The sequence below is a fragment of the Motacilla alba genome, chromosome 17 (genome assembly GCF_015832195.1).
Source record: "Motacilla alba alba isolate MOTALB_02 chromosome 17, Motacilla_alba_V1.0_pri, whole genome shotgun sequence".
Classification (NCBI taxonomy): domain Eukaryota; kingdom Metazoa; phylum Chordata; class Aves; order Passeriformes; family Motacillidae; genus Motacilla; species Motacilla alba.
In genome coordinates, this window is record NC_052032.1 from 4326963 (window position 1) to 4351354 (window position 24392).

Below are 24392 nucleotides of genomic sequence, written 5' to 3' on the forward strand. Positions count from 1 at the left end.
TAGAATCAGCTAGGAGACCTCTGGGAAATCACAGAATGTGTGTACACTTTATGGTTTGTATAAAATTAAATGCTTTTTTTTTCCCTTCAAGATATTGATCCTTGTTCTTTTATTATTATTTATTATTATCATTGCTTTTCTTTCACTCTCCTTTGATTATCCATGTCCTGGTCTTTCTGGTCCCTTGTTTGAATTGGGCCTCTTTAGGTGAAGCAGGCCGATAACTCTCATCTCTTCTCTCTTATGCTCTGAATAATTATAGGTGTCCCAGGAAATCTGGCCTTCAGTAAAAATTGTGTGAAGGTTTTGAAAGATTTTATTAGAAAACACTTGGATCCTGCACAATTATCAGTTCTGAAAGGTGCTTTGCCCACCCCCTCCCGTGGAAGGGCTATTGATCATCTCACAAAGGCAAGGCAGGTACTCACAGAGAGAGGAGTTGAGGTTTGGTTGTCTTTTCAACATCAATGATAAAATTGCATCTAATGTTCACCTCATTCACCTTAACTCCAGTGGTCTGCACTAATTAAGGTGAAGCAAGCAGTGCTGGTTAATAAAGAACACTGTAATTCAGCTTGTGCTGGGCAGTGATTGCGACAAGAGGAAAAACTCAATAACTGATTTAAAAGATGGGCTTTGATTACCAGAAATATCTGGGGCTTTTGTCCCCTGATTGCAGAGCATGCTGCAAAACCCTGCCACCATCAATGGCTCTAATGTGACACTCAAAATATCTTCTCTACCTTTCAAGTTGGGCTCCAACTTGTCGAGTCGTGCTTTAAAATATTGCAGATGATCCTCACAATGCTGTCTTCTGTTTTGCAAAAACACTGTTCTGCATGGCCATATGTGCCACCATTCTGCTCCCAGGTCCTATATCCAGAGCCATCACGTCCCACACAGTAGCCAGCTCATTGGAGCAGCCACTTTGTTCCCTCCAAGCTGCACACTGCTGTAGTTTGCAGGAAATTTTGCTGCTAGGTCTATTTTGGATACCCATCTGTCTTCCAGGTTTGGTTCCCTCCATCCAGGACAGTTCTTCTCCGCTATCAGAACAGACTGTGCTCCTTCCTTCCCACCACACCCAGCCATCCCTGAGAGGTGTCCTCTGTGCTGTGCCAGCAGGGCTGGGCCACAACCCTGCTACATCCACTGGGGTGAAAAATACACACACAAATACATTTTCTAGAGCAGTGGCAAGAGCCAATTCAGGTGAGGTGTGATGTATTGCCCTCGTGGCTGGTTCCCTCTCTGGAGCACTAGCCATGGAAATGTGTGATGGAGGGCAGCTTTTGCAGACTGCCTGATTATCAGCGTGGGAGTTGGAAATACAGGAGGCCACCCCATGGTGTTTTCACCCCCTGTGCCTGTCTGGAGCAGCACATTCCAGCTGTGCAGACAGAGCAATCAAGGATCATTCCTTCCCCCAAGCCTCTCAGGAGCACTAAGAAAGGTCTACATGTACTCAGCAAGGCCGAGTTTTCACACCCCATTAGCCCAGATGGGATGAACTTCACTTCTCAACTCACTCTCTGCTGACAGAGCTGACCAATTCATTTTTCCCCAGCTGAACAGTTTTCTCTTACAGAAATGCAAATTCAGCAAAATATCATTTTTGTTGACATTTGTAATGGGAAATTATTGAAACACTTCATTTCCAGTTTAGCATTTGGCTGGTTCTGTCTCATCTGGCGTGAAGTAATCAAAAGCCAGCAGAGAAGCCCTTGCCTCTTAAATCATTCACCAGAGCTTCTCTTCAAGAAGCCTGTCCTGAGATTCCTGAGATGAAATAAGATGGAAGGTTGCCTTTTACCCAAAACTTTGAGAATGCTGTTTTCCATTTAACTTTAGAACTTTCCTTCTTGGAATGAAACTATTGCTCCAGAAATCTGCATTTCTAGGGAGAAAATGTGTCTTGCAGCAGCTGAATCACAGAAAGGATGGTTTGACTCAAGGCTTTTAAAGAATTAACAGTTGCCACAACAGGACTCCCTCTTATGCAGCCAAGGCGGTGCAGAGAGGAGTTGGTACAGGGAGTCCTGCGTGGTTCAGGCTTTTTATAGTGACAGATTTCTTTGCATAATGTATTTTGAGTGAAGCTTCAGGTTTATTTTGTACCGATCTGATGGCAGAAAAGTATATGTTAAGTATTTTAAAGGAAAAAAAAAAGGAAAAGAAAGGTTTCTTAATCAGCTTATTGCAGCCTTCCATGTCTAATAAAGCACTTATATGGCAGTAAACCTGGGATCCTACAGGAGGTTGCTGTAAAGTGACAGATTCAGGTCAGAGCTGTTCATGAGCAGCCAGATTGATTTGTGATGCATAACGATGGCAGAAATGGCATTATTGTTTTACAGGAGAGCACAGAAAGTTAGAATATGCCAGGGCCATTAGAACAGCTGGGTGCCCTGGTCTGAAATACCTTGCCTCTGGCCAATGCCTGATATTTCAAATAAATTGGAGCTATTCCACAACTGGTGAGCTATTCCACAGCTAGTCACACAGTAGGTGTGGTTTGGGCTCCTTAGCTCCCTTCACCCTGGCAACAAAGCCTAAATTTCCCAGCTAACTGTTGCTCCTTTAGGTACAGACTTTGAAAACCACAGACATGGGATGGGTACAACCACAGCTGTCTGCACGAGCTCAGTTTTTAGATTTTCCCTCCTTTCCCTCTGTCACTGCCTGACTCCGTGACCATGAGCAACTCTTTCAAGATCTACTTCTGCCCTCCCTCTTGTTTTAAACAAATCCTTCTTAGAGCATGAGTTTGTCCTGTCTGTGTCATCTGGTTGGCTTTTATGTTATTTCTTGTTCTGAATTTGTTGGCCTTTATTTTTATTAACTGGATCCTGTAATAAATGCACAAGTAATGCTGACCTGAAGGAAATGCTGCTCACTCTATAAAGATATCAGAGTGGTATAAAAACACTTTCTGAACGGAATTATACTGAAATGGCAAAAGCAATGGCTCCTGTCCAACATTCCCAGGGGCAGCAAAAAACACCCTAGAAACCAGATGAAGGACTGGTCCATCTTTATGGGACTGACCCTTGAAAAGCCACTGGGAACTTCAGATGGTGCCACATGCATCTTCCTCTTAATTAGAGCTCTTCTGAGAGACTTTGTGACACCAGATCCCCTTTTTCTTCCATCTCAGTAAAATGCCAGCTCCTCTGAGGTCTTGGTGTGCGACTGAGGTCCCTCAGTGCTACATCAGAGATATTAATTCTCATTAGGAAATGATGCAATCCGTGCTCATTTGGACACGTGCTGTGCCCCTCTCTGGCTGCTGGGTGCACGGTGATGGTTCACCTCAGCCTGGAAGGCTCTGTGCACCTTCCATCACAGCTGCCCAGGCTCACCTCACCCAAGCAGCTGCTGAGATGAACAAAATAATTCAGGCTGGCAAGCTGGGTTCTTGATCTTGGGACTCCTGGGCCTTTACAGCCCTGACATCTGGGATTCTCCCTGCACGTTACCAGTTATTGAGAACTCTGAATTCCAGCCAAAATAATGTATGGGCATTATCTTAACTCTGAGGGGTTTGAACAGTCCCTTTGACTTTCATGCATCTGCCACACACATTCAGACCCTCAGTCTTGCAACTCATCGTGCTCAGCACCTTGCAGGACTGAGCCCTTCACTAATCCTCCTAAATCCAAGTCTATTGACTTTCAAAGCAACCCGCCAGGGTTTCTTATCTACATTTCCCGAACAAGCTGCTTGCTTAAGCTGAGCTTTTTTGCATTAGTCTTCAACCAGAGTTGATTTTGAGCAATGAACATGATTAGATTTTCATATCAAGAGGGAATGAAAGTCTGGAGATAGTTCACAAGTATCCTGGAGTGAGGCAGGAGTGATCTACCTTTAATTGAGTAGCTTGTAAAAATACAAAAGGTCAGAATTAGTGTCTAAATCCAACTCAGGCAATATCCAGGTTTTTTTTTCTCACCCTGGAATGAATCTTAACAGAACTCTGAGTCTAAATGTCTTAGGGAAGTTTGAGAGCCAGATCTCAGCCCTTAGATGCCTGAGATTTGTAGAGTAGGATCCTGTCACCACATGGCAGAATGAGATTCAGTCCTAAACTATGGCACAACCCCACAAAGAGGGAGATGCTGAATGCAGACAAGGAGTCTGCTCCAGAAAACAGGCTGAAATAAGGATTGATTCGTCTGCAGGAAATTTCTGTCATGGGGGTCACTTTACCCCAAAATCAGGTGAAGACTTTCAGGCTGGCCTGAGCATTTGGGATGCCAGAAGTCTGAAACAAATCCCACATCGTGGCTGCAGAGCACTGTACATCTATCTCAAGGTCAGTCACTGCCTGTGTGAGTGGGGCAGTCAGACACCAGGAACTACGGAAATAAAGCACACCTGGAATAACCATTCCCACACTGACATTCTCCTCATCTTCACACAAAGGTCAGGCTTAGGCCTGAGATTCCAGAGAGATTCTGGCCACAGTTCTGTGCAGGCTTTGCCATAGCAAGTCACTCTCTGTCCATTTTGGACTTCTTTTTCCAACCTCTAAAGTCAGAGCAGTCCTAAACTGACCATGTCTGTGGCAACCTTGTATTAATTCATGCCCAGGAATAAACACAATGAGACTTGGACTGCTCTGGAGCCCTCAAAATGTAGATTAATAGATAAATTAATAGATCAGTTAAAATATCAATAATATACACAAATCAAAACTTAATAAAAACCTGCATCTAGAAACACAGAAGGTGTAATTGTGTTTCTGATGTCACAGTCAGTCTCTTGGCTCCCTCACTTGAATTCAGCAGCACCAAAATCCAGGCGTTCTTTCCTCTGTTCCTGGCAGCAGCTTTGAGAACTCCTGACCTTCAGCTCCCCTTGGCATACCCTGTTTGAGGAGATGTGTGAGCATCTTGGAAAATCACCCCAGCTGAACTTCTCTTTCCTGTTCAAATCTGTGTTCTAGACTACATGACTGACAGTATTAAAACACAGGGCTAACTCAGATTCTCAAAAAGTAATACCCCTCCCACATTTGTCAGTCAAGAAAACTTGCCTTTGAACTGTTTTTTATACCTAAAATTTCAGCCAGAATGATTTAGTTGGACATTTTCTACTGGAAGCTCTTGTGTAGTTAAAAATTGAGGTATCTTACAGAGATTTATCACTGGCAAAAACATCCCTAATAAACAAAATGAGCTGGTGTGCTTTTCCCATTTCATTTTGTTCAGTTTGACTTATTTGACTTTTTCAGCATTAAAATATTATTTTCAGCCCTGCTCTTGCATGATGTGGGTTATATCTATATATATATAGATATAGACATATAGATATATATCTAATGGGCTGGCTTTGTTCATCACTGAGCCAAAACTGAAATGAGGAGGTGATGAGAGACAAGATGGGCTGGGGGAGTGAAAGGAGTCCTCCCTGAGCACTGAGGTCAGTATTCCGGTTTATTTTGTGCCTGCCTGTATCTCTTCAGGGTCACCTCACCAGATTTCACTGCTCCACAGATTCTGCTGCAGTGGTGATTTTTTCCAGCCACACCTTTTGTAGTTCTCCTGGGGAGGAACCCATGGCCTGTTTGTTTAGGGGCTCTACACAAGGTCAGATTTCCTTCTGGGCTTACAAGCCAGTGCTGGAGGTGGACAGGAGCCACCTGGAGATTGCACTGCTCTACAGATAAACGCTCAGGATGGGGACACAAAGATGGGTAACAGCACCTGGGCCAGTTCCTGGAGATGCCTTTAATATCCAAGGGGCAGAGACTTGGATAATTTGCCTTTTTTTTTTATTACTCTGAAGGAAGGTTTGGTTGAACACTGTATTTGTACAAAGAACCCATCTTGTTCCAGTTAAAAATTCTGGAGGGAGGACTGAAGTGTCCAATAAGGCCTTTATATAGTACTTTAGTCCTCACTGATTTCCATATTTATTTAATTCACAGATGAATAATAATTCATTCTGGTGACATTAGGAGAAGATTTAGATTAAGGCAAAGAAATTGTGAGGGTGAGATAATTGATATGTGCATTCTTGGACAAGAAGTCCATAATCTGGCTGGCTCCAACAGGGTTAATCTAAGATTTCAAATTTTCCAAGGTAGAAACAACATGGAAGTGCCTCTCCCGTGGCCTCCTTATGCCTTGTCTGCCGTGTCTCCCTTCATCCTCTCCCCAAAACACACACACAGACCATTCTCCTGTGGCGCTGCTCTCAGACTTGCAGCTCCTCCTCCTTGTGCCATTTCCTCCTTTCAAGGAGGGTGAATTCCTCAAGGGGAATGCTTTTAGAGCACAGAGCTGGGACTGGCACCCAGCGAGTCTCCTGCAGCACTGGGGCTGAGCAGCCAGGCTGGGGACCTTGCTACACCGCTGTGCAGGAGGCACCATCTGCCAAATGTCCTCCTGAGCCGTGTTTAGCAAGTGGGCTAAAGAGCTAAAAAGAACATCCCATCCATGGCAGCTGAAGTCCATCACAGCTTGCTTACAGGATTCTGGCTCTGAAGGGAGGCTGGGCAAGTGGCCAAGAAGCCTCTCTTACTTGCCCATGTTTCTCTTTGGGAAAGGGATTCCTGGTTTAGCATGGCCTGAGATGGCTTTAGGGAGCAGGACAGCTTTAGGGAGCACTGGAGTTCCCTCATCCCAGGTGCAGCCCACCCAAGAGGATGTAAACTCCATTAATTGGATTTGCCAGGGCCTTGGGGCTGCCCTTGACATCTTTGAGGTCACTGGCATAAGCCTTGTCAGCCCAAAAAGCAGCAGATCTCTTGTGTTCTTCCGTGCAAGGGCAGCCAGGCTTCCTGGGAAGGGGCAAGAAAAAGGGGCATTATCTCCATCCTGTATCTATTTCTCTGCTTTTTGCCCCCTCCCCTTCCTTGTCCACCTACTTCTCACGCCTTCAAGAGGACATTTCTGCTCCAGCATGTTCCTGGAGCTGTGCAGAGGTCACTGGGCCTGACTGGGGCGTCTCTGGGGCTGTGCCCTTTGCCTCTGAGGAGGCCAAAGCTGCTGAGGTCCAGACTCTTCCTGATGATTCCATGTGATAGCTAATTAATGGCCTCCCCTCGTTTCCATGGCAACTTCATGCTGTGCTCTTAGCCCTGATCCAAATGGACATTCTGCACACTCCTGAAGCCATAGCATCAGCATGTTAATAAGACTTGCTGACGTCTTTTGCTTTCTGCCACACCGGCTGGTGAGTCTAAATTTGAATAATTTAAAAGGAGCAGATTTCTTAGGAAGCTCCCAATGCATTTCTGTCACATGACTGGAGGAAAATGGTCCCAGAAGTCTTCTGCATCTGAAGGGAAGCAGGATTCTGCCCTACCTGCTGCCTTTTCCTTGCTTTGGCTTTGGGACACCTGGAATTGACTTTTCTTTATTTTCTCTGGGTTATTTGGAAGCTCCAGCTTTCATGTAGTGCCTAATTTAATGACAGCAAGGGACAAGTATCTGTCCTGAATTGGTTGGAGCATCTCTCTATTAGATGAGCTGGACAATCTGATGGATTGCTCCCTAACTCCTCATGCCAATGAAGGAAGCTGGGTTTTGTTCTCATACAGTCAGAGGATGGTTACTCAGACTTGAGAGTATAAACATCCCTTTTATCATTAAACTCTACACCAATGCCCACTGATCATGCAGGTTAGTGGGTCGAACTTTATGGTGAAGGGGTTCTCTGGGTCCCATCTAATTCTGCTCTATTAATTGCCCTTCATTCCAGTGATTGTCTTGTCAAACACATTTTTGTGACCATCATTTCCTCAAGAGCCCATGAACCCCACTGGAGCACTGACGTGGCCTCTCGGGGGATCTGAACTGCCTTCTCTTGCTGAGACAGATGTCAGATGCCTCCACATCTCCTGTTGCCTGCAGAAAAAATTCCCTAAACCAAACCTGGGGGATGTTTCTAGATCTGGCTGTCACAGACTGCCCCTTGCCTGGGCAAGGGCTTTTGGGACTAGGCAGTGGTAGCAGAGCATGTGCCCTGTTTAATTTATTTCCTAGCATCAAAAGTAATCATCCACATTTGATTGGCTTGTTTGGTTATTTTCCATTTTCTCAGTGAGCCCAAAACGGTGGTTGAGCTGCCAAATAACTTCATCTTCCCTACCTTGAAGGACATGGGAGTTTATTCTTGACATTTTTGCTGTGTTCCTTCATAAAATTTGATGTAGCCATGTTGGAACGTGGCTCCACTTTGTGGTGCTGATGTGCCATCATTTCCAGGTGCACCATCAGGTACTCCCAAGGTGAGTTCCATATGCTGACAGCATGTCTGTGCCAAAACTCCTTCCCTCTCCCTGCACTGCTCCCCTTTCCCAGCCACGATGGAAATGTTACCTCACGTGCCTCTCTCAGCTCCACGCCATTCACTTGGTTTTAAATCCATCCAGGATTTAATGCTGTGTTGGCACCCAAAACCTTTCTTAAGGTTTATGGAGTTGCCCCCATTGCTGAAGGCAGTAAATGCTGGGGGCTGCTCATCCCAAGGCATCATTAAAGATACATGAGGGCAATTGATTTGATCCCTACCAGTGCCACAAACACCAGGAGAGATTTAGGTAATGTGCTGCTAGCTACCCACAAGATCTGAGATTTAATTGCAGCTTCTTTGGCTTCTACTCACTAGACCTGGATTCTTATCTCAAAGGAAAGAATTTATCGAATTAATTTCACTCCGTGTTGGCACGGTCACTATTCCCAGCCATGAGCAAATCCCATCAATGCATGCAGGCTGCAGCTCAGGCAGCAGTCAGTATTTTTAGAGCTATAACCATAGTTCTTTCAAGTGTCAGCTCTTTGGGTCATACATGTAATTTAAACAGTACATTTCTATTCCCTGCTTAGATGGATGTAACTGTCAGGAACATTATTTCTACTGATAATTACAAATTTGACATTCATTTCCCATGAATACTCTCTACTATTTGCTTAAAACTCACCTCCATGCATACGATTGCTGCCAAATGTTCTCTTATCAGAAAGCTGAGGCAGAAATGTCACATCTATAAAGAACACTCTTGGAATGGTGAGGTCTAATATGATTTTCTGCTACACAAAGCAAAGACCAAGCAAATGAAAAACAAACACTGGGAAAAATGGGCAGCTCAAGGCCTCTTGTGTGGACTGACCAGGTAAGGGAGAGATCTTGATACAAGGTAGGGAAAAAAAAAAAACTATCAGTAAAGGAAATGTCCCCAGAATCATCCTTGCTGTTTAATTCACCCAGCTCTTCTTCTGATACCCATTCTTGGATAGACAGACTTTGGTGACTAATCCCCCTTTTTGGGGTTCAACTGATTACCCAAATTGCTTTTCTTATGCCCTCAATTGGTAGCTCAGCAGGAGAGTTCAATGAATGTATGTTTTCCTTAAGGTATCCAGTTCCTTCTCAGTAAATTTGGATGAGAACAACCTAAATCACACAAATTAAACGCGAAACCAGCCTGAATTGCCCAAGCCCCTGGTGTCACCTGACCAACACCACAATGCATGAACTGATGTTACTCTCAGAATCTCAGCCAAAGCCTTCAAATAAAGTCAAAATTCCTACAAGACTATTTTGAGCTCAGTTGAATTAGCATGTTAAATCTTGAGCCAAATCTGAATCCTGGTCTTTGGATCAGGACTGTGCCCCTTGCTCAGACCAGTTTTCCCCAGGATGCTCCTCCACCTCTGGAAGCCATCAGGATCAGAGATTTATTTCTCCCTTTCTGGAGGGCAGGAATTCCAGTCTCTCACTAGCACTTCTCAATCAACTTCATCTAAAAAAACCAGTGAAATTAAGAGAAACACCTCACTACTCACCTCCCACAGTGTTCAGACTTCATCACCCAGCTCAGATGATCCTTCATTCACACACTCCATTCAACATCCTACTTTTTGTTTAAATCCAAACACATGTCCCCACACATTCAAAAAAATTTTACCCACCTTCTTTTTAATTTGGCTTTATCCTTGCAAACTCCGGATAGGTTTGGTTGTTGTGCTCTTCCCTCCCACCCCTCCCTTTTACTAATTTTGCATATATCTTAATAAAATGTTCTCATATATTTGCTGTATTTTTTTTGTGGACAAAGTGTAAGTGAGACAAGGATATTATTCACAGCCACAGAAACATAAGAAAGTAAAAAGGATTTTTTCTTTTCCCAGTGAACAGAAATGACCTATGTACCCTTCAGTGCCTCCAGGTTTCCTTGGAAATGTATTCCCTTGCATTGTGCTTTAGTTTTTGTGGTGATGAGGGCTACCCAGTGCTACTGGAAAACCCAGCACCTGAGGCAGAAAGACAAACTCAGCTTTGCCTTTATGATTTTGGCTTTCTCTGCTTTAGAGACTATGTAGAAGGGCCTGAAAGACGAGTGAGTGAAGACTTACAGGTGCTGCTCCTCCTCTGGCACCACTGGAGGCAGCACCAGCCCAGTGTGGGGCACGAACTGCAGGTCAAGCTAAATAACCCAACACATCCCATCTTCCAGCATCTGCTGAGCCTCTACCTCTGGTGAAATGTCTTCCAAGATGGAAATCCCAAAGTGAGGACACCTGAGCCCTGCACCTACCCTCCACCTTTTCTGTGTGGTCTCACCAAGGAGGTGAGAAAAATCATCAGTTTTAGTCCCCAAGGGCTGCCATCCCCTCCTGTCCTCCAGCAAAGCTCAGCACAGGCTGCGGGAATAACTCAACATAAAGCTGGCATAAATCTCAACAGAAGAAATATCTTTTATCTTTAACCATTTACTCCCACTATAGGAATAATGGTAGCTCTTTTACATTTACATATAACTCTTGTTTGTTTGTTTGCTTTGATTTTTTTTTTTGTATGTCTCTTTGTCTTGGCACCTGCATAGCAGAAAACTTGACAGTTCAGTACAGAAGTTTGCCTCTCTCTCTGCTCCTCCCTTAATTTCCTCTGCTGCCCCTGAGGACTCACAAGCAACACCCCCAAGGTCAAGAGAGAGTACGGTGTTACCCTTTTATGACGGATTATAGAAATAACAAACATGCCTGACAGTCTTATACAGCTGCTAGAACGGGTTTAGTTTTCAACAAATGAAGAATTTCCTCTTTTTTTTTTCCTCTTTTGTATATTAATTACATTTTACAAATCTTATTTTTCCCCTTTTCTCTCCCCCCACTTTTACTTCTTACTTTTTACTTTTTTTTCCTCTTTCTCTTTTTTCTTTTTTTTTCTTTTTTTGGATTTTTTTTGTTTGTTTTATTTTTTTTTTTTTTTTTTTTTTTTTTTTATACAGCAAAAGGATCAATCACCAAAGTGTCCATTGCTAAGTCCAGGGTTAGCAGAGTTTGGCTGTCATCTGGTCGGACTGTTTGAGGATCTCGGTGTTGTACAGGTCCAGGGCGTGGTTCACTCGGATGATCTCGCTGTTGGTGAGCTTCAGGCGGTGCTTGAGCATACAAGAGAACAGATCCAGCTGGGGCTTCCCCGGGGCCACCGGAGGCGCCAGGCGGTTGATTCGGTCCCGAATATCCAGCAGCAAGAGCATGACGGAGGAGGAGGAGTAGAACTGCCCGCCCTGCGTGTAGGACTGGTTGACCTGCTGCACCGCACTGCGCAGGAGGTCCGCGTTGAAGCGCAGGCTGTAGCCGTAGACCTGCACGTCTGAGATCTTGATGTAGAACTGGCGCTTGGTGGGGTCGGAAAGGTCCACGGGCCCTTGGCCAGTCTCATTGCGCAGGAGGGAGGGCAGCCGAGTCCGGCTGCGTAGGTAGATGTGGACGGTCTCAAAAAAGGTTTTCCATCGGTTGCCCAGCAGCAGGGTCCAGTTGTAGCACTGGCTGTTTTGGAGGCGGATTTTCTCCCAGCGCGGGTAGCCGTACTCCCCGAAAGGCATGTTCCAGCCCTCCGAGTGGCTCCCGCTGAACGGGTTGACGTAGACAAAGAACATGGGGTCCAGGCTGCTGTTGCGCATCTGGCAGATGCGCATGGAGATCCCGATCACCATGTGGATGAAGTCCATCCTGTTCTTGTTGCTCTTCAAGGTGAGGGACATGCGCTTGCGCCACCGCGGGTCGAAGAAGGTGTCCAGGCGGATCTCGTTGCTGATGAAAGTGGTGTGCACGTACAGGCGGGAGTCCATCTTCTGCAGCAGGTACTTCAGCTCCAGGTCCTGGAAGTCCAAGTCCGTCTCAAAGCTGATGAACTGCTCGCTCCGCTCCGAGTCCACGTTCTGGGGCTCACAGCGGCCTCGGTAAAGCTTATAGCCCTTGTTGCACGAGCCGCAGAGGGAGATGTTGGCAAGGCTGCACATGGCACAGCTGTTGTTGCCCCCAATGATGCAGGGGATGGGGCGCTGGCACAGACTGGTGCCACCATGGCAAACGCAGCTCCGCTGGCTTTCCAGAAACGTCCCCCAGAACCCGTTCTCGTTGCAGTAGAGCAGGGACTGGACTCGGGTAAGCCATTCCTGTATCGTCCTGCAGGTGAGGAGAAGGAAGAATTAGCACAGGAAGGCCTCGCAGGGACTCGGTGTTGGCATCTTGCTGGAGCTACAGTGTTTTCAGGGATATGTCTGAGGCAGAGCTCTCGGAACATCGATGCCCTGCCGTGGCATCTGGGAGATATTCCAGTCTCTTTCTAGTCTGAATCTTTCCTCTGCTGTTTACTCCTTTGGTGATGAGAAAAATCTTTCTAAGAAATTCCTACCAGTTAGAAATGCTCACCTGAGCTCTCTCTCTTCACTCTGCACCAGGAGCCGAGACAGGCACTGTGTCCTGCCAAGGATCCCAGCAGGGCCTCAGTGACCTGGGAATGGAGCTGATAAAGCCCTGCCAGAGGCTGTGGGGCTATCAGACACCACAAGGGCAGCAGAACTCCCAGGCTAGCAGGAGAAAACTGCTCTTCAGGTCATTGGCAATCGGCCCCACCCTCTAAAAAACAGACCCACAACAGGACAAGGCAAAGCAAGCAGCAACCTCTACTTATGGTGCAGAGCTCAGAACAGTAGAAAAGAGGGTGGAAGCCAGCATGCACAGAGACAAAGCTGCTAAAACTATTCCTCCTTAAAAAAAAACCCCAAAAGTCTTCTGCTAATTAATCACTTCTTGAAGTCTCTCCCTTAAAATCAGCCCCACTCACCCACCCCTGAGCCCCACCACTCCCACAGCTGCTGGATCAGCACTTTCAACCCCACATCCTGCAGCCCGGGAACGACTCCTAGAAAATGACACTGCAACCCACATTCCCTTTTTGCACAGCCCACTTGCCACGTTGCCTTGTTTCCCCCTTTTCCCCCTTCCCATTGCCCCAGGAAAGCTGGGTACAGCGACTCCTTTCTCAGCAGCCCTCAGCAGAACCCTGTGTGCAGCCGCTGCTCCCTCCCCTCCACCTCCCCCTGGCTAATGAATACTTCATTGTCTCCTCTGGGCAAAAAGTTCTTGGTAGTGCTGCAGTGAGAGGACTGGCTAATGACAAATTAGGATTCAGCCCCTGTAGAACAGGAGGAGTGATTATGGACAGAGGCTCTCAGAGCTGGATTAGTGAAATTCATGGCACCTGCATCGCCTGACCTCCGAATAATCATTAAGCTGTAGGCTGTATCAAAGAAGGCATTAAATGATACAGCAGCAAAGAACAGCAAGATGATTAGGGGGAGGGAGCGAGTGGAGGGATGAGAGTGTAAAACAGAGGAAAGCACTGGATGGAAAGAAATAATCAAGCAGCAGAAGCAGAAAGGTTGGGAAAGAAAGAGAGGAAAATGTGCAGGTAAAAGGAAAAATGAGAGAGAAACACAGTGGGCAGGAGTAACGGGTGGAGAAAGGGAAAAACTACAACAGCAACCACTGAAAGCGAACAGCCAGAAATGAAAAGCAGGAAGAAAAGGAGTAAAAAGAAAGGGAAGGAAAAAAGGAAGGGCATTAGAAGAAAAATTCTGAAGTATTGGATATGAGAACAGACAATTTTTCGTATTCTTCTACCCCTGGTACAGGGCTGCCAGGGTCTCTTCCCCCTGTTCCCAGCCAAGAAGAGCTGGTGGAAAGGACAAGGTTGGCTGGAGAGCTTGGGAGCAAGGCAGTGACCTCCATAAATATCTGCTGTAGAGGGAGACAGTGACAGCCCTGGTCCCTCAAAAAGTGCACAGGGCTCCTCTTAATTCCTGGGACAGCTCTGCCTCAGAGGGGAGGGACAGCACAGCACAGTGTGGCTGTAAAACACAGCCACAAGCTGACAGCAACAAGCATTTCCAAACCATCCCAGGGGGCTGAGGCTGTCTTCTGCTCACAGGTGAATTTTTGCTCACTTTTCAGCAATACAAATATATTTCCACCCATCTGAAGCTTTGTGCCTCCTGTTTGGAAAGCCAGTCAAATGCACCTGGATTTGTGCAGTGCTGGACTGATGTTTTACACAGGTTTTAGGTGGTGATAATGCCCCTGAGTTGCTGGGCTAAGGACTGGAATAAATTAGAGTCAGGTGACCACATTCTGTCCATTTTGGGTGTGTTCTGTCTTAGGAAAAAAATCACTGGATAATTCTGTCCTTCTTTATACTAACAGCCAGCAGAACAAAATAGGAAAGAAACCTCAGCTGATGTCTTGCAATGGACACCAGTAAATTTCCTGTTCCCCAGATGATCTTTGTGGAGGATGGATGGGAGGTTGTTAGTGTGTGTGTGTGTGTGTGTGTGTGTGTGTGTGTCTTAGCTTTCATCAAAGACACAAGTAGGACTAAAAAAAACAAGAAGACAATGGAACAGGAGACTACCCACCATCTGCTGATGGCAGCAATAAAGGATGTAATTAAATAAAAATGCAGAATTCAGGGCAGAGCTGGGCATCAGCTACAAACACAACAACGGGAAGTGTGAGAGAGAAGTGAAGTGGTATAAATTACCTCATTTTTTCTTGCAACTGGGACAGGTTAAGAATATACACAGGACCAGCCAAAGCCTTTCAGCTGACAGGACTGACTTTTTAAAACACACCCCTCTGATGGCTCAGGCTCATGGCATTGTACCTAAGAGGTGTCAGAGCAGGAGGATGCTGGAAAGATCCACTGCTGAACAGCTGGAAACCAGTACCAGAGTAGCCACTGATCTTCATTTAAAATATTCCCAGGGAGGTGCTGGGAATCTCCACCCCTGGAGATGTCCAAGGAATGCCTGGATGTGGCACTCACTGCTCTGGTCAGGGTGACAAGATGGGGATCAAGCCCAGGTTGGACTCACTCATCTTGGAGTTCTGTTCCAACCTCAATGATTCCATGATTCTAAAGTGAAAATAAATATGACCTGCAGGCCAAGCTCTGAGTGAGAATTACTTTGCAGTGTTCTCTGACGGTTGCTCACTGGACATGTGGCTCCCTGGCAATGCTGGGAACAGGGAGACAGATAGATTTTTGGTTTTTATTTGAAGGCAAAAAGGCAGGGACCTAAATAATTTCCTTTGTAAACTCACCTTTCACTTTCCAACCAGCACTAGCTGCTCTGGGGGTACTTTTGGGTTTTCTGTACGGAACAGTGAAGTAAAAAATGCTATTTTTTTCCTCAGCAGCTGTGAGATGTATTTTGGCTGCAGGCCAGAACATGTATAACCCCTTTCTCCATTGGATGTTATTTCTATTTTACATCCAGTGCTTTAAAATAAAACTACAGGTGATCATTCGACATCAAAGTTTTATTAACTGAGGAGTGGTCTCCTTTTTAAACCAACAGCCTTGCCTCTGTTTTAAACCTGTAAGCTTTCCTGTGTTTTGACAAAAGAAGTACAGACCAAATACATTGGTATCTATATATCTATTTATATATTGATATATCGATGTCTTTATCTATATTTCTATACATAAAATATAAATATGTAGCTATATAGATTTATAGATATATAGATATATAGATTTATAGATATATAGATATATAGATATATAGATATATAGATATATCTGTCTCCTTAGCCCTTATTGCAAAGGGTCATGGAGAATCAGCCTAATCGCCAGAATCCCTACTCTTCCTTTCTTATCTTCCTTTTGGAAGCACCACCTATTCCTTTCCCTGAGGACAATCAACTGCAATCTCTTTTTTATTTTTTTTGCCTTTGCATGTATAATGCAGGCTTACAATTATGTGTATTAGAGAGAGAGAGAGGCTTGCTCTTAATAGAACCATGCCATCCTTTCAAAGCCACTGGCGTGCTTGATAAGCCTCTGTCATTCTGTACAGCAACAATTAGAAAATGAGAGTATTTCCCAGCTCTGTGAGGAGAAAGATGGGTTGCACCTCTTCCACTATAGAGCTCCTACCACACTGCTCCCCTGCCTAGCTGCAGATGCAGAATGACAAACAAGAAAAGAAATTATAATATGCCTGCTGATGTTGACTTAAACAAATCAAGCACATCAGTCAGTTAAAAACCCATCTGCCATCATCCATTCCACCCTCCTTCCCCCACATTTCATTGTAGTAGTTGGAGGCTCCCTTTCTGCTTGGCTGGGTTTTTAAAATAGATGATAAATGCTGAAGACATATTTGTCTGAATCTTTTGGAGTAACATGGTTGGATGGAGATTTCCTCGCTGCTGCTTTGCTTTGTTGTTGTTGTTGTTGTTAAAAATTCAAACACAACTAAAAATTCCACCTTGGACATGCCTGTGGCTCCTCCAGCACTCAGCCTGGTCAGAACAGCTCAGCCACTTGGCAGGGATCGGCCAGGTTTAGGAAGCTCTCCAAAGACTTTTTTTCATAATCTCTTACATTTAATAGATATTTCTCCTCATCCCTAGTAAGTCCATCAAATTTTTGTCTAGAAACATGAGATTTCTTGGTAATTAAAGAGGTGTTAAGCCCTGGAAGAGTTTTCTGAGCTGCACAGTGATGAAATGAAAAGTCAACGTGTTCAGCAGCCAGGGACCTGGATGAGAGCTGCAGACAGCAGTCAATCTGTCAATTTTGTCTTGAAACAGAATATTTAAATAATGAAGGAAGTGGACAAACAGTTTCTCTTCAAATATTAATTCGTCCTGACCCTTCCAAGAGAAGCATGGAAGAAAAGGCACTCAGACTCTGTTTTTTTTCCCCCAAGATTTTCCATATTGCTTCATTCCAGACAATGTGGAAAGACAGAGCAAGAGATGTTTATGAAAATCCAGAAATGCAAGCCTCCAAAAATGACTCTAAACAACTCAGCTACAGGTTAGGGCTGAAAGGAGCCAGCAGGAGGGGATTATTAGATATCAATAATTGCTGTAGCAGTGGAAAATGCTCTCTCCACCTATAATAAATGGAAAATCTGCTCTCTCCACCTATAATAACCCTGCCAGACTTCTGCTCAGTGATGTTTTTCAGGTTCATGCTGCATCTCGCAGCAAAAATGTGATGTATTCTAAGTGAAACTAAAGCTTCTCCTTTCACTCTGGGGATATTGAGGAGCACAATCCAAAAACAGACCGAAGCACCTTGTGCTCCACATCTCTTTTAACAGCAAGTGGAGGCTGAAAACTCAGCTGTGGATCTTGAGGGAAAACCACAAAAAAAAAGCAGCTTACTCTGCAGAACAGACTAAACATATTCTTGTAGAACCTAAAGAATAAGTGATGCCCTTCCCCTGGGTCGGTAAAACCACACAGAAGGGATATGAACGTAGTCAAGAATGTGACAAAAGTTACCTACACCTCCAGGAATTTCCACCCACTCCCAGATTTTACCGTTTCCCCCAAACAACCATGCCAACACCCCCTCCATCCAAACACAGCCTGCTGGGATTAGTCCCAAGCCCAAGCTCAGCTCCACCAGCCCCTCAGCCCAGCTCCCCATGCCTGAGGAAGGATGGAGGTACCTTTCCCTAGGCAGCTGGTGGTTAGGATTGTGCCGACACCGGACACTGAGGCCAAAGAGTTTGCGGGCAGTGCGCTGGATCTTCTGGCGCTGGGCTTCCAGCGAGCTCTGCAGCAGCTTGTAGCGGTTCTGCAGGTCCCAGTCGTTCCCCCAGTGCTGGTGGATGCTCCCAATGGTCAGGAAGTGGTTGCTAGGTAGCCTTTTCATGAAGGATTTAAACTCATCTGGAACACACACAAGAAATGGGGAGAAATACGGAAGTTTCCGAGCTGTGACAAAGGTTTTTATTAGCAGGGTAGAGAAAGAGCGGTGATGATGAGGCCATCAGCTCTGCCAGGGGAAGGTGATGTCCATTAACTCACTGCTCTGTCACTCTGCCCCAGGAAGCCACTAATTCCATGGCTTTTGCTGCTCCCACATAGGAAAAAAGCCCTATAGTGAATATCAAGGTGGGACAACACAGTTAATATGTACACGGTGGAGAGAAAAAAAATCAGAAATTCCCTGGAACACGAGGTTATAGCCTAAGGGTTATAAACAAAAAGCCGGCAGTTGTAATCATTTTCAGATAAAGAGTTCTCGTTTACATTGTTTTTCAGCTGGTCCTGAAATGCTGTTTGTTGTTGAAGGCAAAGCATTTTGCTGTGTAATTAAAAAAAAGGGGGAAAAACAAAGCTTTAAAAATTCCCCAGAGGAAAGGTTTGGATGCTGTTAAAATGTCCTGCTTTTGCATTTTTTAAAAAGAGTGTTCTGATTCTTACCTCTCATTTAACTCCATTTGAAGTTAAATGAGTTGCATTTTGTAATGAGGAAAATAAAATAAAATAGTTTGCAGGGCTCGGATGAGAACAAAAGGTGTCAATTTTAGCCAAAGGAGCAAATCGAATTGATCGAAGAATATACTGTTCAGTGTTGCTGTTTGTTGTGTTTGTTGGTTTTTTGATCACTTTATTTCCATTTTATTTAGTTTGATAATGAAAAAAAACCTGTTATGCAGGGTTTGTTTGAGAGGGGTTTTTTTTCATCACAATCAGAAATTCTGATACTGTTTCTGTTTATGATCAGCCCCTCCTTTCTACCTGAGAAGGATGGTTTGCTCACTCTGATTACCAGGCTGGGACATCCTCAGATGAGGAAAAACCAGATGGTTCCAACTTTCTCAGGGGAAAATAACTCAATTTTTGATGCTAGAAAACCATATTTGACACAGTGAGACCTTGAGAAATACAATGAGTGGGACAATAAGAACTCCATCAAATGCAATAACGACAAGAGCAATGTTTTGTTCCAGGAGAGAAAAACCCCAGGTGTCAGCACAGGCTTGGGCACAATCAGCTGAGGAAGGTCCTGGGGGCTGAGGTGGGTCAACATTCTGTTCTCGCTGGGAAAAAAACTTCATAGTGGGCTGAATCCTGGTTGGGGAAGTTGATATTCACCTTTTCTTGGCACTGCTACCCCTGGGGCACCCACTTAAAAGGGATGAACAGAGACTGGGAGGGCAGAGCTGAGGGACACCAAGGTGCTCTGAGCACAGGTTCTGCAAAGTCAGGTGTGGGGAGCTGCACTGGTCTCATTTGGTAAAGAGGAGGCCAAGGGATATTTAATTACAGCGAAAGGTATTCACAGATATGAGCAAAACTCCTCCTTTGAGAGACAGTTGCTGTAACAAGGAGCAATACACAGTTTGCAGCTTGAGAAATTAAAATGATTTACTGAAATACTCTGTCACTTGGAGGTAATGCAGTGCTGGAACATGATCAGAGATGTATAAAAATCTCTCATTTTAGACTCTGCTAGGCAAAACCAAGGCTGACCTGACCTAGTGCTGGCTGTGGTCCTGCTTCCAGAGGAAAGCTGGACTAGGACCCTGCCACAAACTTCCCAAACAAGCCAATAAGGAGCATAGCCATCTTTTCCTCTACATTATCTACATTATTTCTGATCCTTTCCCAGTTTTTTTTTTAATTCCTTCATTCTATTTTCAGAAGGAAAAGGAGAGCTTGTAAAGGCTGACATATTTTCAAATTAAAAAAAAGAAATAATCCATAGAATTAGTGGGAAAAAAAACCAGATACTTTAAATCCTATAGTACAAAGTTAAAGATATTTGCATAACAGATTTCCTATTATTCATCAACTTGCAGTTCATGCTCAACTACCCAACAAAGGATATCTGTACATCAGTTGTTCCCATCCTGACATGGATGGTAAGTGGATGTTCACATCCTACTCATCACATGGTGTAACCGAGCTCCTCATCAAAATAATCATCATCACTGCACTACCAACATCCCTGAGACATCTGCTTGTCTCCTTTCTCCCCCAAAGATAACCAAGAGATTTTTTTTTAGTCATCTCTCGGGTTTTCACTCTGTTTTTACTGCTGCTGCCTGTGCCCTTCTCCTCCCCAGACCTGGCTCTGCTTTTCCGTGGGCCTCTGGAACTACCACCAGGTATAATTGCTTCTGTTGACCATGCTGATTACTCCGGGTACCTTTCAGCAGTAAAAGCCTTGCATTTGCTTCCCGCCCCTTATAAATCAATTTCCTCAAAAGCCTTTTTGTGCAGGAGCCCAGGCTCTTTTCCCTCTGATGATGAATGTGGAACATTTTTCATCGAGACGGGCGAGGCAGGAATTTCGGTGCAGTGTGCACATTTTGCTACCGCAGTGCAACGCTGGGGGAAAAACAAATGAGCAGCAAATCTGGCAAAATAAAAGCTGGATAGGGCTGTTTAAAATTAGGGTGATGAAGAAAAAGAAAAGTACTTTAAAACCAACATAGTTTCTTCATTATTTATATTTATTTATAACTCTGCCTGGAAGCCAGCGGTATGGATGGGGATATTCCCTGTTTCTGGGAATAGTTCCTACTTAACCCTGAGAATTTCCAATTAATTAACAAGTCTGATTGCATTTGTGGTTATTTTATTCCTCTGCAGAGCAAACCTTGCTGATGGCTGGAACTACACCTCCCGTGATGCAGCTTGGCCCCTCTGTCTGCTGAGTCACCCCATCCCTAAGGCAGTCCCATGGCAGTGACTCAGCATCACAAGTGGCACCACGGGGAATTGACAGGTCAGACATCTCTTTCACAGATGAAATTTTCCTTTTGCCAGTGTTAAAAAAAAATAAAATTCCCATTTACATCACAAAGAAGTAGTCTTAAATAAACAACAAATTAACTCCACCAAATGACTTAATTAAAAATTGGCTTTTTTTTTAAATCCACAATCACTGAAGTTTTTGACCAGCCATTCTAAAATGCTGAGAATCAGGCAGCGTTATTTTTCTCAATTTACCCACAAGCAGTGAAGCAGAGGGCTAAAAAATCTCCTGAGCTGACTCAAAGCAGCTTCAGTTCACTGCAGCCTCCTTGACTTTGAAGATACTATTCCAAATCACAGCAACCCTTGATTCGCCCTGCACAATTTTTTTCAAATTAACAGAGGATCCAACACAGACCAGAAGCAGAATACAAATGTTTTGGGCTTTCAGTGGCTTCCTGTGCAAAATGGTATTTGCTTTCAGAGCACTCCTGTGCCTTTCAGTCCACTTTATTGGAAAAGCCTTCAGATGTCATCAGAGATTTCTCCTCTGCTGTTCGTAATGAAGAAAATCCTCTAGTTATTGGGAATATTTATTAAAACAAAGAAGCAAAACACTAATACTGCAGTCTTTTGTGATAGCAACTTCCATCTCAAAGGATAAGTTCACGCATGATGCATCAAAGTGATGAATCAGATGCAGCAGCTTTAGACATAAAGATAATCACTCCATCTAGCCCTGAAAAGCCTCCAGCCCTGGGTGGAATATGGCAGAGATTGCACTGCAATATGTCACTTTAACATGGCAAATGAAAAACACCTTCCCCCATTCAAATCTCAAGGGGAGGGAGCCTGAATGTAATTATCTACCCTGGCCTGTGCTTGGATTGAGCGCAGCAAGGACAGAATGTGGGACTGGAACTCCCCTGTCCACGGGGCTCCCATCTTAGTGCTGGGTTAGATCCCCTGGGAAGGGAAGGGGTTTGATGAGACCAGCCTGTGGCTCTTGAGCTCCTTTTGTGAAGATGCTGTTCCAGAACAACTGGTAACACAAAACCAGCGGCAGAGCTGTGCTGGCAGGCGCTGCCAGTAATCCTTGTAAACTTGTGCAGTACTGAGCTGGCAAAAGCTCTTGAAATCCACATTTCTGCTTTGCCCTGGTGTTACCCAGCCCATCCACGAACTCACAGAAACTCTCAGAACAATCTGACCTCGCTGGTGACCTGCTCCTGGAACTGCCCAGCCCTGTGGCTCCCCAGGGCACCTGCGGGGATCTGCTCAAGGTGGTCATTAGCCTTGGGCCATTAACTCCCACCCTGGCTGCTCTGGCTGCTTGAGCACCAGGGTGACAGCATGAGTGGGACATTGTGATTTGTGCAGCAGCACAAACACCAGCAGGGGCCACATGTTGAAGTATGAAGCAAATCCTCAACAGCCCTTTGAGGAAACATCACAGGCCACTGCATTTCAGCCTTTAAAAGGATTAAGGTGACTTTCAACATAAGGAAAGAAAGAAAACTTATGAAGGATTTGTCTTGAATTGAGCTAGATGGTCCTTTTCTCACAGTTTTCCTTCCTGACATGGAGATCTGGGCAGTTGTGACTATAATCATTGAAGAAAATGTATTGGAAAGGGGCTGGTGAAGACTGAAAGATGAGAGTCAGCACAAGGACAGGTTCCTGATGAAGTTCTGCTTTGTGCCTATGTGGTTTCAGGGCAGGCAGGCCACTTGCTAAAGGAGAGAATTCACTGAAAGTGTTGCTCTTTTCTACCTCAAGCCCTCAGGAGTGTGTATCCTGTGAGTACAACACACCTACTACGGGTAAACTACTCCCAATACCATCACCAACACAGAACAAACTCTGCTGACACCCCCAGCCTCACCTGGGGAGAAAGTGGAACAGAGAAATGTTCCCAGCAGCAGACATTGCCCTGCAGGACAGAGGAGACATTTGCCCTTCTTCTCCCTGCCTCAAAGGAGGTGTCATCTGGCCTGTGTGCTCTTCTCCCTCTGAATTGCTTTCACCAAAGCAAAAGAAAACATGCAAATCTTAAAAGCAATTTCTGCATCATCCATATTGTGGAAGTTTCTCTGTAGAATTATTAAAAGAGAGATTTGGAGATGGTTTGGTATGAAAAATCAAATTTTTAGCCAAACATATAATTCCATGGAAAACATCCCTGTACACATAATTCCATGTGTGGTGTGTGTTCCTGTCTGTGTGTTTAATAGAGGAAAAAAGGGTATTCCCTCAAGACTAAGATCCTGGGTTTGGGTTCAAAGATCCTGGGTTTGGGTTCAAATCTTCTATTTTTTAGCCAAATTAGAGCATTATCCTGAGGGAATAAAAGATTTTCACCTGATACAACCTGCCACGAATAGAAAAAGTGAGTTTTGCTCAGTTACCTGAATTCTCCAGATCTTTATAGGCTTCTGTCCAGGTCTTGGCCATGTTTGCCAGGGTGTACTCCATGATCTGGATGTCGGTGATGGGGCAGTTGCACTGCGGGAACTCCTCGGAGCACTGGCAGCCACACTGGCTGTCCCTGCAGATGTACTCGCCCTCCCCATTGCACATGATGTAACTCAAGGCAGACTGGACAAACTTCTCTTGTAAATACTGAGGGAAGATGATCTGGAGGCCTGGAGAGAGAACAACAGGGTTATGGAAGAAAAAAAAAGTTAATAAAAAAGTCATTTCTGGAATTTGTTCCTCTTTTCGAAACCCATTTCATTAACAGTTTGAGAAAGTTATGGTGAAGAGTTAAAAGCTATTGTGAATAAGGAAGATACAAATTGCACCCCCCCAGGGCAAGTAGTGATGTAGCTGAGAACAGAGCCCATCTCCTTTGCAGGAGAAAGGTGACAAGAAACTTCCCCTTCCCCAAAACCCTTTCATTCCAGACCCCAGCACAAGGCCCTGAATGCAAAGCCTCCCTTATTCCCAGGTGTGGTGGTTTTGTCTCCTGAAACTAAGTGCTAGTTCAGAAGCAATGAGCATTAAGCTGCTCTGTCCTGTTTTGAGAGATACTAAATAGGTTTGGTTCCACAGAAAAAAAAGGGAAATACACACTGAAAGGGAAAATAAGAAGGAACAGAAAATAGAAGAAAGGAAAATACCACGAGAGGGGATTTATAAAAGTCCCTTGCAGAGTTAAGTGCCCAGCTCCCACAGCATAAATACAGGAGTTGGGTACCTGAGCCTTCACAGCTTGCTCCCTGCTAGGAAAGCTACTTGCCAAATCCTATAAAAGTGCAAATGGATTTAGTGCCGACGATTTCAGTGTTGCTTGGCAGACTTACATTAGCAGGGAGATCTATCCCCTTGTCCCTTTCTGCACGGCAAGTGTTTGTGTATGCATCCATCTGTGCAGGCATCAGTGTAAGTGCCCCCTTGCTCAGGTACCAGAGGATGCAATACCAGCTTAAGTGTTTGCCCCGTGCACGGTGTATGTGGTTTTCCATCCCGTCCTCCTCCAGCCTCCCTGTGGATCTCCCTGAGGATTCCCAGCTGTTTGCTTCTACCTGGCCAGCGCTGCCTGTCAGCCCCTGTCAGTGTCTGTGGAGCACGAGG

The 24392-nt window shown here is 44.8% G+C and overlaps 1 protein-coding gene across 1 annotated transcript in view; it reads right to left on the reverse strand.

Annotated features, from left to right (window-relative positions):
* Positions 1–10030: 10030 nt before the first annotated feature.
* The window catches only part of BRINP1 (BMP/retinoic acid inducible neural specific 1), an 87844-nt gene continuing 73482 nt past the window's right edge, over positions 10031–24392 (reverse strand). Inside the window, exons 6-8 of the mRNA XM_038156352.1 lie at positions 23225–23461; positions 17774–17996; positions 10031–12425 (exon numbers count right to left, since the gene is read on the reverse strand). Of these exons, the coding sequence (XP_038012280.1) occupies positions 11285–12425; positions 17774–17996; positions 23225–23461 (1601 nt within the window). The 3' untranslated portion in view covers positions 10031–11284. The remainder of the gene's footprint in view (positions 12426–17773; positions 17997–23224; positions 23462–24392) is intronic.